The following is a 16,325-nucleotide window of genomic DNA, read 5'->3' as shown; positions in this document are numbered from 1 at the left end:
TTGTAACAGTGCAGTTCAGCATACATCAAAATGCTGTTTAAACATCTATTCATTCTGGTACCTGGCTGGCACAGCCCCTTGGCAGGTACATAGCCCATCGAGGCTGTGTGGCCAGTGCTGCTGAGGGGACATCTTGCACTGGACTTGACTCTGCTAGGAAAAGGGGAAAACGTAGCTGTGCCATTGCAACAACAAACAAATACAGCAAGTTTTAGCTCACACTCCCCACGAATAACAAGAGCAATAACACACAGTCACGCCATGGCTGGAATTTCATCAGAGGAAAGTCAGTTTCAAACAAAATAAGCACTAAGGTCGTTCTGGAACAAAGGAAAAAGCAATGGCAAAATTCCACAGCCCCCACACTGTACAGCAAAACACACAATCAAAAATAGAGCTTCATTATAAATAAACACCCTCACAGCAGCCTTTTAAATTACAGACCTTAATCACTGTGAGAGAGACAGCTGTTCTAAGTGAGACTGGGGTGGGCTCTTTTAAAGCCACAGCTTTCTTCTAATAAAAATGCTCATTCTGACACCAAAACTTCAGTGGGAAGAATTTTATGGGTTATTATCCCTGAAAGAAGCTCTATGTTTCCTTCTGTGGACAACAAAGCAGCCTCCACTCCTACTTTCAATCTAGGTAAAAGGCAGATAATTTCATTTTCTCTCACTATTGTTTTTCAAAGTCAGGAGGAAATGCCCAATGGAGAGCAGCACTAATACGCAATCAAGAATGTGGGAATGTTGACCAAATGACTATTTATCTACAGAGCAAACAGCGCATTCCCAGGACCAAGGCAAACTTGCCCAGACTTCAGGCACATTTTGGTTTTTTTTTTCCTTGTAAAGGTCAGAGGAAAAAAGCGTGACTTGGCTGAGACCTTTCTCCTTGATGATATATTTGGATGAGTCCTCCTATCTATTACTCATGGACTTTCAGGCTACCTTAGACACAGTTTAGAACCCAGCCTGCCTCACCAAGCCAGGCTATTCATAAAATTAGTCCTTTTCTACACTATAATGCAGGATGCAGTTGTAACGTCTATAAAGTTCTGCTTGTATAAATAACCATTTATAATTAGATATTCATTTGATACAACTTAAATTCCTATAAACTTCAGTTTGTTGATGGCTTACATCAGAAGTTGTAAAATATTTTAAGTAGCTTTTTCACATAGGTCTATGATAGATACACATTCTTCAAACAGTGCATACTCTTAAGACTGAAAGTGCTGAACAGCAATAAAAGAAACCCCAGATTGGGGCATTCTTCAAAATATTTTTCACGATTGTACTGCCATGTGTAGCAATGGTTTCACTGCCACCTGGCTGCATTTAAAAAATGTAACATAGCAAGGAGACAATCACATACACTTCGATTAAAAAAAAAAAAAAAGGCACAAAGAACAGTTGGTTTGACAAAATTTAGACCAGCAAACAGAACTCCAACAGTCTGTAGCTATTTTGCACAGACAAAAATACATCCATCAGAGTGGTCAAGGACAAGTTTTGCAACCATGAATCCGATGGGTACGCTTGTCATCCCACAGCACAGAGAACTACGGGGGAATTTAGGCAAGTCTTTCGTAGACGGGGTGGCGAAAGAGGGCGGTATCAAAATCAAAGACGGTGAAATCACGGAATTATTCTGTTCTGAGACAGAAGAACAAGACGGGCGGAGCATTGCTAGGTTTTCCTATCTACAGCCTCGACGAGGAAGGGGAGCGGTTGTTTTCCTTTCATAAGGCAAACACTTCTGTCATTGCCTGACAATTTCTGAAGGAGGATACAGGTTACGTGCAAAAGGACGCAAGGCGGGACTGCCGGTACGCTACACGTATTAACGGCCATGCCTGCTGCGCGACTTGGAAACGAGTCGCGGGGCGGTCGGCCGCGGCCCCTCTGAGGGAGCTGTAACAGCCGAGCCCTCCCCGGTCGGCCGCCTCCGCCCCAGCTCCCCAGCGAGGCACGGTGAGAGGGCCCGCGGCGCGGTGGGCCCTGGCTCCGCCCGCCGCCGGCCGTGCAGCCGCAATCGCATCCCGCCGGCAACGCGGAGCGCCCCGCGGGGTCCGGCCGCCGCCCCGCGGCACAGCCACCGCCGCGTCCCGCCGAGGCCCGCGGCGCCGGGCGGCTGGCGGAGGGGCTGCGGCGCTCCGCATGGCAGGTAGACCCCGGGTAGGGGGAGAAGGGGGCGCCGCCGCCCTCCGCCTGCGCCCCGCGGGGCTGTTTCCACCGGACAGCGGCAGGGAGCGCCGGGAGGCCTGACAGCGGCACGCTCCCCACACGGCGGCGGCGTTATGCTGGCCCAGCGCCTCAGGAGGCTTCTGCAGCCCCGCGGGCGCAGTAAGGGGGCGGCGGGGGGGGGGGGAGCATACACTGGCCAGCCGCACCGCGGCCCTGCTCTGCCGCGGGCCTCACCCTCTCGGGGCTCGCCCAGCCGCGACCGGGAAGGGCTACGGGGCGCCGCCAGCGGCGAGTCCCGCCCGCCGCTATGGGGCGGGAACACGGCCGCGAAGAAGCCCTCAGGGAGGGCCAGGGGAGCTGGGCGCCGAGGAGGAGCCGGACGAGGCCATTCTCACCGGCGAGGGGTGGCAGGGGTGCACCGCGCGGGGAGCGGCCGGGGATGGAGCGACTTCCCCCTCTGTTTCCGCCTTCAGTGGGCCGTGCCGGTTTTCGCGGGCTTTTCCCCTCACAGCGGGTCTCTTTCGCCTTCCTGTCCTTGCTCAGCGATGCCCGCCTCCGAGGCCGTCCTGCAGCCCTCCCCCAGCAAGAGGCAGAAGGGCTCCGTGCCTGGGGAGCCCACCGCACGGCTCCGCTTCGCCAAGCTGTCCGAGAACGCCTCCGCCCCCTCCAGGGGCTCTGCTGGGGCTGCGGGCTACGATCTGTACAGGTGAGTGTATCCCACCCGCGGGAGGAGCCCACCCCACGTCCCGGTCCGGCCCGTTTCCTCTCAGGGAGAGGCGCTGCCCCCCTGCTCGACGAGCCCCTTCTTGGGGCTCCGGCGGCTGAGAGGGCCCACGTGAGGCAGGTCGTCTTGCTGAGCAGAGCCCCCCCCCCGGAGAGGCTCGCCGGCCTTGCAGAAGAGGAGGCCAGGGCTGGCCTGTTCGTTAGCTTCTTTCCTCCTCCATCCCTCTCCCATCATTTCTAGAGATCTGTGGTCCAGTCATGCTGCAGCACCGATTTTGTCAGGTAGCGATGCAGCCATTGGCCAAAAGTCAGGCTTGACACGTTGGCCGGAGTTGCTGTTGGCGCCAGCATTGACTATGTGCCTTCCTATTGGAAGGAACAAAAGGTAGTGCATGTGGCCCCTTCCCGCCAGCACTTATGCTTTTCTGCTTTCGTCTTGGCTGTTGGGTACTGCCTGCCAAAGGAAGCTGTGGCGGTTTGATAATGCTCCTAGCTGGAAACCATCTTGGTTGCTGTACAGACTTAGGTTTTGGTTTGCTTGAACTGATAATAACCATTGTTCAAAGGTTTTCACCATGTTGAGGAATATCTGCAGCTAGTCTTGTAGTTGTTTGCATAGTGCTTCTGTGATCAAATACAATCACTAATTATATCTGAACTCCACTGCAACCTCCTCTACCTTCCATTTTTTACCATTAGTTAGAATAATCAGCCTTTTTCTTCCTTCACCTATCTGACTTCCTTCCTGAAGCTTTGGTTCACCACATTTGACACTTTTCCTTTGTATTCCTTTTGTCTTACCAGGTTTGCTTTTTGTTCTTGTTCCAATGGTGCACTGTACACCTGGAAAAAGTCCGTTTCACAAAAAACCTTTCAGTGCTTCCCAGTGTTTAAGAATCAGTTCTTCATCAAGGCCAAGATATGCTTGCCTTAAACAAATAGAACAGTCTCACTGTTGTATTGTCACCGCTGCCTTTCATTAAGCCTTTAGTTGGGTAGCTTCCGAAAGTTATTAAAAATCTTTTTGATTCTGTTGGGAACTGCAAATTATGTGAATCGTGAACTTTTGGCCTGCTCAGAAAAAAAATTGTTGCCTAAAATGTAATTTAATAGATTATTATTTTTTATTACAACTAGTTCATCTGCTGTAGAAAGCTTAATCAGAAGAGTGTATTATCCTTAAAGTTTCTGCTTTTGCACAAAAATTGCATAACCCCATTCACCTAATGGTTAATTTAAAGTTAAACTTGTATTTTTTGTCTCTCTTACCAGTTAAAAAAAGGTTTAAAACTAGCAGTCTTAAGACTGTGCTGTTCAAATGACACTACTGAAATCTTAAGCTAGCACCATCAAAATAGGAATATCTTGTGGTTTAGGATCTGCATTAGATTTTGCAAATCTGTGAATATTTCTTGTATAAATTCCATGGTATAAATGCCCAGCAAGAATAATTCTGGGTAATTTTGTACCTTAAGTTACAGAGAAGAAAATTTTCAAAATATTCTATATCAATTAGTGTTTTCTTTCTTTAATGTAGTGCCTATGACTGTGTGATACCACCCATGGAAAAGGCTGTAGTGAAAACAGACATTCAAATAGCACTTCCTTCTGGATGCTATGGCCGAGTAGGTAAGTGAACAGGCTATAAGAAGACTGCAGAGTCGCTGTAGAACAGGTTTGACATCATCTTCACGTTTAGATTCTGCCTAAAGCTTTCAGAATTAGTCTACGCAAAAAAAGAGCTGTCACATGGCTGTGTAATTTATTAAGCCTTGTAATAGACATTTCTTGTCAAATAAATACCTTTGAGGTTTGGTGTATGTCAAATGACAAAAAGGTGATTAGCACAAATTTTCATAATCTACATACAACTTTATAGGCTATGCAATAGTTCATTATTTCTCTGCAGTTTCAGAATTTGAATCACAAAGACCAGTTGGCAATGGACATACTGAAAATACACCCCTGGATGTTTAAAAATTGACGCTGAAGTATGAGTAGTAGTTTAATAGAATTTAACTACTTTTTGTGACACAGTACTTGAGAGAATTTGTACAAGATATTTTGTTGTGGTTTAACCCCAGCCAGCAACTAAGCACCCTGCAGCCGCTCACTCACTCTGCCCCCCCCTCCCCCCCCCGAGTGGGACTGGGAGAGAATCAGAAAAAGTAGTAAAACTCATGGGTTGAGATAAGAACGGTTTAATAGAAAAGAAGAAACTAATAATTACAATTACTACACTAATAAAATGACAATAGCAATAATAAAAGGATTGGAATATGTACAAGTGATGCACAATGCAATTGCTCACCACCTGTCGACTGATGCCCAGTTAGTCCCTGAGCAGCAATCCCCCCAGCCGCACTCCCCCCAGTTCATATAATACTGGGCATGACATCACATGGTATGGAATATCCCTTTGGCCAGTTTGGGTCAGGTGTCCTGGATGTGTCCCCTCCCAACTTCTTGTGCCCCTCCAGCCTTCTTGCTGGCTGGGCATGAGAAGCTGAAAAATCCTTGACTTTAGTCTAAACACTACTTAGCAACAACTGAAAACATCAGTGTTATCAACATTCTTCTCATACCCAACTCAAAACATAGCACTTGTCGTGGTTTAACCCCAGCCAGCAACTAAACACCACGCAGCCGCTCACTCACTCCCCCCCACCCAGTGGGATGGGGGAGAAAATTGGGAAAAGAAGCAAAACCCGTGGGTTGAGATAAGAACGGTTTAATAGAACAGAAAAGAAGAAACTAATAATGATAATGATAACACTAATAAAATGACAACAGTAATAATGAAAGGATTGGAATGTACAAATGATGCGCAGTGCAATTGCTCACCACCCGCCAACCAACACCCAGCCAGTCCCCCCGAGCGGCGATTCCCCGCCCCCACTTCCCCGTTCCTATACTGGATGGGACGTCCCATGGTATGGAATACACCGTTGGCCAGTTTGGGTCAGGTGCCCTGGCTGTGTCCTGTGCCAACTTCTTGTGCCCCTCCAGCTTTCTCGCTGGCTGGGCATGAGAAGCTGAAAAATCCTTGACATTAGTCTAAACACTACTGAGCAACAACTGAAGACATCAGTGTTATCAACATTCTTCTCATACTGAACTCAAAACATAGCACTGTACCAGCTACTAGGAAGACAGTTAACTCTATCCCAGCTGAAACCAGGACACACTATACCAGCTACTAGGAAGACAGTTAACTCCATCCCAGCCGAAACCAAGACATTTATGTTTTGTGCATTCTTTTTCTGAATTATATATAAATTCTTAAAAGTAATAAAAGCAATAGCTGCTCTGTTGGAAGAGTGTGATCAGAGTTTGCCATGTTCTTTCATCTAAAAGGAGAATGTGTGTGCATTTCTCTTATCCCAGACAAAAAAAACTTTTGGACAAGAGTTAACATTTTAGCACCTCAAAGTAGGCTAAGGTAAGTAAAAAAAAAAACAACCATGCACATAATTTAATTCATCTGTGTATAATATTTCATAGTAAGTTGCTTGCCACATATTGTTTTCCATCATAACTTGAATGGATTGACCTGATAGTCTTTTGAGGTTATTCCAAACCAGTGGTAGCTACCAAAAATAAGCCAAGATTAGATAGTCGGTATCTGCTCCAGCTGCCTTCCTTGGAGAAACCCACTCTGCATTTGGTGGTCTAAACAAAGATATGCTTATATCACTTAAAAATTGCAATTTTATTGTAGCCTGTAGCAGCTGCTATTTTGTATAATATATGCATTAACACAGTAGCTCCTGTAAAATCATGTTTATTTTAGAAAGACTGTGGAAACAGTTCTTACTGCCACAACTGTGCAGAAACACTATCTAACTTATAATTACTGTGTAAGAGTTTTAAAAGAAATATACTTACAAAAAAAAAATTCTTTTTTTCTAGCACCGCGTTCTGGTTTAGCTGCAAAACACTTCATAGATGTTGGTGGTAAGATTTTTGTTCTTTTTAGTAAGACTTTTTAAATATTGATGGCAGAATTGCCTTAATTTCACATTGTAATATGTGTAAATAAATAATGCTAGCATCACTGGTAGTCTGGCAAAACGAGATAACTGGGTAACACCTCGGAGAGCCAGTGCATTGTAATTATTTTAAAACCTGCTGAATTATGAAAATATTACTGATTTTTTTTTTAAGTAATAACCATATTGTATTTTTGTAGGCAATGCCTGGCATAGAAGGTTTTTTTTTTGGTTTAGGCTTTCAGATGACTTTTTACATTCTGCTTTGTCCATTTTGACTAAACATCTGTGTGTGGTTCTTTTCAGTCTAGTGTAAGATCTGAATGAATTAAATCAGTAACATATAGATAGTCTTTTATGCAGAGAATATATAGTAATGATATTGAAAAGGAATGATAAAAAGCACTGGAACACACCATTGCTGTGGGCAGAATTGATTATTAGGATGAAAAGAGCTTTAGTTTACTCTTACTGATGAAAATGTAACAAATTACATAAAGCAAATGAAATTTAAACTAACTGTAGATTAATTGACTTAAAAATTGAAAGTCTTTTGAAACAAAACTAAAATCCCACTTTCTACAAGTCTTCACTGCTTGCTTTTTTGTTCAGAACTAGCAACAGATTTGTTTTGAACAACAGGGTGGTTTAAAATATTATGAGCTTTTCTTTAATCTTGATTAGAAATTCACAGATATCTCTTCAAAAACAGTTATTATAGGCATATCTATAATCAGAAGCCTTCATGAAAGCCTCACCGTCCTTTTGCTATGTCCCTATAATTGCAACACAAAGTAAATGATGTTGAAAGTTCAGTTCCAGTTTTGCAGTGGGGGAGATCAGACCACAGGCAGATTCTCTGTGTGTTGTATTACAACATGTCATCTACATTGCACAGAAGTTCTCACCACTAAGATTATTGTGGAGTCACTCTGGGCACAGCTGTAACCACAGTGATTTAACTAGTAGTAAATGTGTATTGTGTTTTTCTAATTATACAAGGATACAGTTCTAAGTTAAATAAAATGTTTTGAAAAGTGTGCTGAGAAGTTGAGGCCTTTTCCTCTTCACTAGGTTTTTGGGTTTTGGGGCGGCAGGGGTTGTTGGTTTGTTGTTTGGGTTTGGTGTTGTCCCCCCACACCCCAGTGTTAAACAAGATAGACTACTTGGAACACTGGTACTCAGCCTTTACTTGCTTATAGGCTTGGCTCTAGGGGTGGGGAAGGGTGACTCTAGGCATCCTTCTCTTTCTGATGCCAAGCCAGCCAAAAAGCAAGGCAGTTCCCAGTGTAATTTAGAGCTGCTGCAGAACTACTTTATTCTATTTGCCTTATGGCATATCAAAGTCTGGCTGTGCCTTTGATACAGTTCTGGTATCAGAGGTTAAAGGGGAACATCTGTGTGAGCTTTGTGTCATTGAGGCTTTGTCTTAAGAATTGATTCTTGCACATCTGTTACACTAAGGTTTTTTAAGTGTTGCTGTGTAACATACGAAAGAGCACTAAGGTGGGAATCACAGATTCTCTACACCCCTATAACTCTCTGTAGTATACATGGGCTACTATAGAGTGGTTCTTTAAAGTGACACCTTTAGAACAATTTTTCTTTGTTTATATGAAATAATACATATGCTCTGTAACAGTCTTTTCAATCTGAAAATTAAACTAGGAAATACCAGAAGGCAACCAGAAGCACTTAGCAGGATGACCTATTTAAAAGAGCTGACAGTTGACAAACCATGAGTAAAAAAATATTACTGACAGTTAGTGGAGGACTACTTAGTCAAAAAAACCCAACCAAACAAAAAAAACCACCCCCCCCCCAAACAAACGAAGAAACCAAAACAAAAACCCAAAACAAAACCAAAACAATTGTTGCATAATTTTAACTTGTCCTGTGGAAGTACTTTTGTCACAATGAGGGCATTATCCATTTAAGTAAAAATATACTGCCAGAAGTCCTAAGGGTCAGAGAGAAAAATTAGGGTCATGCAAGAATATGTTCAGAATTCACATCTGCTAGGTGTGGATGCTTTCCCAACAACTGACATACCAGACTTCTGACAGAGTTAGACAGAATGTCAGACTGCCAATTCCAATGCATGATTTTTTCAAAAATGACATAGATGATTTCCACCCAATACACATAATTTAGAAAAGTGCCTTAGTCCTCAGCATAATTATAATTATTGCAACTTGCTGTTCCAGAATAACAGAATGCTAAGGATGCTAATGTGTTTTGCCAGTATGCCCAGTTACACAGAGTGAGTTTGTCACCCTGTACAGAAGGAAAACTGATCAGGTCTTCCTGGGTCGCATTTTCCTGTATCTTCCAAGGATCATATATTCTTTGATACAAATAGTGTAGTTTGAACTTAAAATCCACATGGTGGTTAAACTCAGTAAGACTGTGTCAGAGGAGGTACAATACATTTAAAAAGAAAATGATTGGTAGGGAATTCATTTCACAAAATCTTTACCCAGCTGTGCCTTTAATGGAATTTGAAATCGTCATGGCTTTGACAGTGTTTTCAGTCACTCAGCACAGCATTAGACTAATTGTTTTGGCCACAAAACATTTTTAAATGTTATCTTCTTAATAGATAACTTCAACTCTAATTGCAAGTTCTGTTTGTAGTGGATATGCTTTTAAGGAAGAAGCCTGCTCTTCCTCTCTGCATCCTCTGGAAAGCTTTCATCCTCAGAAGTGTGCAGGAATTGCAATTCTTGCCTGCTAGAAAATACATCTGATACAATCTGTAGAACCATTACAAGGTGTTTACTGTATAGCTAAGCTTTGAAAATTAGGGTGGTTTTGTGAGAGGGGTTTTTTTCCCCTCTAGTGAATAATACAAGTGACTTAAGTTTTCAGTGTTGCTGACTTCCATTCAGCCACAGAAATATTAATCAGTCCTATCTTTAGTTATCAGACAGTTTTCAAATCCTAGAGAGCCAGTGTCTGGCAGTAGTCAAATAGGTGGTCAAAAGAATTTAGTATCTCTTCATAGAAGTATCTGTTTAGATGACAGCCTTTTCAACAAATACTTGTAAAATAAATTTTAGTGTCTATACATAAAGCTGAGATTGTGCCAATGCCATTGTTTAAAGGTCAGGTAAGCCATCTGACCAGGTTAATTGTAAATCAGTATAGATCCATTATAACACTCCTTTTCAGAAAAAAAAAAAAAAAAAAGGTTTGAGGTTTAAAAAGGTGTAGAAGTACTAACGTGCCATTAAGCTCTAGTTACGCCAATACAAGCTAAGTTTTAGATATTCTTTTTTTTTTTTCCTTCTCTCCCAGAAAATAGCAGCAATGTCTGGTAGATCAAAAAATTTCATTAGCAGTTAAGCACTAACTAATACACTGAGTACAATTTTGTCATTATGTAGAAATAAACTTGCTTTCTGTCAGAGGCATGAAGGCAGAAAAGTTAATTCAGAATGACTTTAAGTAGCCCCAGTTGTTCTGTTCTGTACATTTTCTTCAGATACTTCTAGCAAAAATGTGACATGCAAGAGTTTCTTGCATGTATAAATCTAACCATAGTACTTTAATTGGTACATTTTATACATATAAAAGCATAATCTCCATTTAAATAGAATTACTAATCTGTAGTAATCAGTTCTGACTATTGTGTTACACCAGAGCAAAATACTCTATTATAACAGAAATAAAACTGGCCCTCATTATGTTAAGTTAGCAAATTCCTTTATCAATCTCTAATGCATAACAATATCTATCCCAGCATATGGTCTAGAAAAATGTTGTCTTAGCTGTACAGAAACTCTTGAGAATGGATAAATTCTTAATTTGACAAACCAAAGAGCTAATGATCTTTTTATATGCATTTATGAGCATATGTACATAATTTTATGTGCCAAATATGAATTCTGGCTTTCAGCTGATCAACTCGTGAACAATACACCAAATTAGTGGGCAACTGACTGCAGAACTTGAGTGATGCTTAAAATTATTTTTGCTGCCATTACACATTTGTTGAATGTCTCTTTGTAATGCATCTATGTAGCATGGACTCAGTGTCCACTATTGTATAAAAAAAAGCAAATTATTTGTGTAGCACTTTTTAGCTAACGCTTTGTGTCACCCCTGGTTTAGCAATTATGTAAGGGCTCTAGATTATCTGTTATTTTAAAAAGGAGGAAGGAATAGTACTTTGCTAGAAGTAAGAAGGCAAAAGTTTCTTGTTACTGTTTTATAGTTCAGCCTTTTTTGCTCATACACTTGAAACGTGCATAGAATTTGACTTTTAGTATTTTAAGCATTGAATTGCAACATTGAACTGTGGTGGAAATTGTGCAAGAAAGCTCTGATCACCAATATAAGTGACGTACTGCGATTCTCAATTTAACTGATGCGTAGTTAACTTTCTGAAAGCTGGTCTAACCTAAACCGAATAAACAGTACAAGACCTGTGCATGTAGCTTCGGTATATCAAGCTCTCTGAATCAACTGAACTGAATGCTACATTCAAGAATTTTTTTAATAATTTTTTTCATTCTGGAAAACATTAATGCATAGCAACCCCTATGTTTTGTTCACTGTTACTTTTGACAGTGCTCTGTAGTTAGGGTCCCTTTAAGCAATAGCATGCAGTTAAATACCAGTGAGTTAACTTGAGAACTGCATGTTTTTCTGAATTTTCAGAGCTCAGGGGATACTCCCAGTATTACTAGCACCTTAATTAGGAAGCTGTTCAGAAACGTGACTGGATTAACACGTAACATTACAAGGGAAAGAGACCTGTATAAATACCTTTTTCACACTAGAACTAGCACAGAGATTGTACAGTAACTGTGGACCATATCTACTGCAATATTTTCACACAGCTGAAGAACCTAAGGAAAAAAACCCTCAGTTTTCTATTCTTAAGTGTGTATGTTGTGGTTCAACATTAAAAAACTTCAAGGTATAGTCATACTACAATTTCTTCTGGTGGTTATAATCTGTAAAGGTAGTACTCTGTGTGTATGATTCTGGGAATGTCTTGAATTACATGCAATTTTAGTATTTTAAGTAGACTTCAAAATACATACTTTGGTCCACAAGGAAGCCCAAACTACAGTTTTTCTACTGGAAATATGCTTCCTGTATCTGAAAGAAAACCCCCAAAGAAGCAGAATATGATTATTTTAATGTGTATCGGTAGATAATCTCCTGAACTACGCAGTTAATACAGTTATATAAAATACAAGAGCAAGCTTATTTTACAGTATTTATTTACACTTGAATGTAGCTGAATGACTATTAATTCCTTAAAGCTTTAGTTCTGTTGCCCTGCCTGAGATACGGTATTTGGATCTGTGCAAATCCATAGCTCTCAAATAAAATGTTAGAGTTAAGAACAGATTTCTGCTTGACACTGAAAGAGCTGAAGTTAACAGAACAAATGGAGCCTGAATTTGGTCCAGGTGTCTTGATTTCAGGTATGGTATTACAATTAAAATGAGTAGTACAGTGGTAAAACACTTCTTGATATGTGATGGTGTTTTTCAGTTCTTTTTGCAAGATTGATAAGCATATTTAGATATTTCAGTATTTTCATATATATTGTTTTAACTGCATGAGTAGCGTAAAGGATGTCAATATGAGATACTGCAATCATCTAAACCTTATCTAATCTACTTATCTAATATACTGACAACATTTAGTAACTGGACATCCTCTTAATTCTTTCTTATGACAGCTGGTGTTATTGATGAGGATTACAGAGGAAATGTTGGTGTCGTACTCTTCAACTTTGGCAAGGAGACTTTTGAAGGTAATTGTTAAGCTTGGCAGAGCCTGTTTTCAGCCAACTGACTGGAACTGAGACACTGATTGTTCTTGAAGTCTATGAAGAGTTAGAATTAGCTGAGAACATTCTTTTTACAATTAACAAAAACATGGAAACTTAACAATGTCCTGTCAAGGAAACACGAAAAGATTCCAATCCTAGCAAATCAGGCAGCATGCAAAAAAAAAAAAATCAAAAACACAACCGCACACGTAAAAAAACCTCAAAACACACCACCACCACAAAACCAAACCAACCCAACTTAGCTAAGCTTTAGATTTGTAAGCAGTACTGAAGCACAACTTTGTATTAAGTTTCTTTCTTGTTAGCTGAGCAATATTTGAGATAAAAACTTCTCCAGGATCCTGGGAAACTTGAGTAATAAAGATAGGATTTTCCCTTAATCATGCTGTCTGTCTGCAAATGGTCAGTTTTAAGCCTCAGGGTCCAGTTACAATATTGCCAGTGTTTTTGCGGCCTTTCCTGCAACTTCACAGCACAAGCAACTTATGGAAGTTCTGTGAACCAGACTGGGTACTAATCAGAAATTTGTTTTCCTTTAATCAGTTTGGGGGTTTTTTCCCCCCCTGAGAAGTCAGTTCCTGGGTCTAGTTCACAAAAGGAGCCAGTTATACACACACCTGTCTCTCCATCTCTGTGGTATTTATGCGTAATGACACTCAAGATGCCACAGTATGGCAGCAGGAATGAAGGGAGATGCCTTGAGCTGGTACTGCTGCTGAAACTTCATCTTAAAAGGACTAGGCACGAGTTTATCTTAGCCTGTATTTTTCTGGGACTATTGACATCTGCTTAACTAAGTTTCAAATAAGTGTTTATACTTTAGTACATTCTGATACTCTTGAAAGGGGATTGTCTAAACTTTGTATTGATTGTTCACTTTTTTTGAAGTAACTAATAATATTTTAACTTCATTGCAGTTAAAAAAGGGGATAGGATTGCCCAGCTCATCTGTGAACGCATTTGCTATCCTGAGCTAGAAGAAGTTCAAGTAAGTTGCCAAGAGAAAATATTTCTATTTTCAATAATTAATAGTTTAAGATAGATGTAAGCTGAAATTTATGCTATAGATGAATACTTTGCTTTAAAACTACTTTCAGCATTAAAACTGCATAGTAGCATTGCTACCTGATTAAAAATCTTGATGCTTTGCATGCATTTACATGGATTTTTTTTTTTTTTGTAGTTTTCAGAGTTAACAGGTTGATTTGGGTTTGTGTATGACAGAGGTACTTGAGAAACACTTCAGTATATACTAGAAACAGTCGTCTCACAATGTGGGATTTGTTTAAACTTGTACAAAAAGTATTCTAAAGTGTCTCAAAAATTTTTGGTTTAGTTTCTCAATTATAGCTATAGTTACGAGTAAATGTACTTTCCTCTATGATGGACAATATCAGTTGTATAGAAACAAAAGGCAAGTCAAGACACTAAACTAACTTATCATAATTGATGTCTTTCAGGCTCTAGATGATACAGAACGTGGCGAAGGTGGCTTTGGTTCTACTGGAAAGAACTGAAAATGATTTGAATATGCTTTCTGGTTTTGACTTTTTTTTTTATGGTATTTCTAAATTTTCATTTGAATTAGAAGTGGAATTTTGGAGTACATTAAAAAAATTAAGTTTGAATAAAACTTCTCTGTATCTGTCCTGTCTATTTTTACAGGCAGTGAATTCATCTGTATTATGGGGAAATATGCATGACTGACTTGATTGATTGATTAGTTGATGGATTATTTTTTCTTTTTAGATGTTCAGTCCTCAGTAATAAGAACTCATTGTTTATGTGCTGATTATACTCTAATAAATTAAAAAATAACTTAATGATTTGATTTTACTCACCTAAACTAAAATGGCTGATTGTTCCCTTGCCAGTTTGTGTTAATCTTCTGAATGCTATCTTCTGTGTAGCTCAGTATTTCATGCTGAGAGCCTATTTCATACAGAATCGGTGGTAATACAGGTATTGATATGACTTCCCACTCTGACTCCTAAATCAGAATAAGGCAAAGATATTTAATATTGCATCTTCTACAACCTGTCAAAATACTTGTGTTTCTGTTCAGAGCTAAAGTTCTGTCTTTGATCCTTAGCTGATCCTCAAACAGCCAATTTTTCAGCTCTCTATTAAAAGAGCAGGCAATACAGTGTTTGAGCTAAATAACACAACTCATCTGGAAATGACTTCTATATAGCAAAAAAATGCTGTGAAACATGCTGTTGAAATATTTGTTGACAAATTCATTGCTAAGTTACTGTATGGAAGAAAGGTTCTGAATTATTGAAGCAGTGCATAAATTGTTTTTTTTCAATTCTATTTTGGCCAGTTAACATATAACTCTTTTGGAATCTGTCCCAAACCTGATTGTTTCTTTAAGTGTAGGAATCTCTTAAATGACTCAAAAGCTTTCAGGTGAAAGAACATGCATACAAGAGAAGGGACAAAAAGGAAAGAATCTAGAGTATTTTGCCACTTTACAGAAAAGAATTAGAAAAGGCTGTGAGGCTCTCAAACATTGGGTTTTTTTTCCTGCAGCTGTCTGTATTCTCTTTCTAGATTTTCTTAGCTGAAAGGTCACAGGTATGAAATACTGTGCTTTAAGTAGTGTTACAGCAGTGGAAAGGTAGGCCCTTTTGCAGACTAAGATGTTTGCAGCGTTCTTCTCCTTTTAAGTCTCAGATCATAGTAATCCTGTTGGTATTTGTTTCATGTCCTTGTCTAGGACTAACCATTTCCAGTGCAGTAGGCCCAAAATATTGCACATCTTATACAGTTTACCCCCCGCTTCCTCAAGGACCTGGACAATAAAGTGTAACACGACAGCATTCAGATTCTTCAACTATAGGATAGTCATTACATTGACTTGGCAGTGCTGAAACAGTAAGTACATTCATCTTGACTAGGGTAGAAGTCTTTCCCTCCATGTGCGTTATATGCTTATCAATCTTCCCCCCCACCGTTATCACAACACTGTACTTATATCTGTATACCCAGACCTTCACAAGCAGGCTTACCATGCAAAAGCCTATTGTAAGTAAGCAGCACATCATACCAATGAAGTTTTAAATGAATTGGAAAAGCTGATCTTGACACCAAGTTTCTTCCATTCTATAACCTGCCAAAAAGGAACTTCAATTACCAAAGGCTATTTAGAGGTCTTAAAATAACTATGATTCTTTTGTGTAAAGCTGTTTCCTCTTGCTGGACTGTAAGTTGAGAGCAAGTTTTGCTGCTCCTTTTTTCTTCCCTCCCCCCCTCCAAAGCAAAAAACCAGCAGGGGATACACAGATGAAAGTCCTTTTTAAAAGATGCTACAAGATGATCTCGCTTGGAACAGCAACCTACAAGGAAAAAGTTTTAAGTTTTGTTGATACTTACCATCTGTTGTACATGTTGGAAACTGATCTATTTTCCGTTTTTTAAAGTAATACTAATACTCCAGATTCTGAGATAAAAAGGAATAGCATTTGCTAGAAAAAGCACTCTCTCAGATGCATGAGGAAGGAACAAATTTACAAATCCATGGCTGCTGTAAGCTGTCAACATACAGACCCCTATCTAAGCATCATCACCAAAAAGGGCTCACTTATTTTGAAAATTGGT

General features: G+C 40.1%; 1 protein-coding gene across 2 annotated transcripts; it reads left to right on the top strand.

Annotated features, from left to right (window-relative positions):
- Positions 1-2,026: 2,026 nt before the first annotated feature.
- On the top strand, positions 2,027-14,545 carry DUT (deoxyuridine triphosphatase). 2 transcript variants are annotated; one of them, XM_052809135.1, is made up of 7 exons: positions 2,027-2,169; positions 2,733-2,895; positions 4,450-4,541; positions 6,825-6,869; positions 12,609-12,683; positions 13,640-13,710; positions 14,183-14,545. In XM_052809135.1, the coding sequence occupies exons 1-7, from the start codon at positions 2,163-2,165 to the stop codon at positions 14,237-14,239; spliced, it is 510 nt and encodes a 169-aa protein (XP_052665095.1). In that variant the 5' UTR covers positions 2,027-2,162; the 3' UTR covers positions 14,240-14,545. The 2 variants fall into 2 exon arrangements, with proteins under 2 accessions (XP_052665095.1, XP_052665096.1); XM_052809136.1 differs by lacking the exon at positions 2,027-2,169 and adding an exon at positions 2,235-2,348.
- Positions 14,546-16,325: the final 1,780 nt, after the last annotated feature.

Source organism: Harpia harpyja, chromosome 14 (assembly GCF_026419915.1).
Source record: "Harpia harpyja isolate bHarHar1 chromosome 14, bHarHar1 primary haplotype, whole genome shotgun sequence".
Taxonomy (NCBI): domain Eukaryota; kingdom Metazoa; phylum Chordata; class Aves; order Accipitriformes; family Accipitridae; genus Harpia; species Harpia harpyja.
This window is presented reverse-complemented; position numbering and strand designations above follow the sequence as displayed.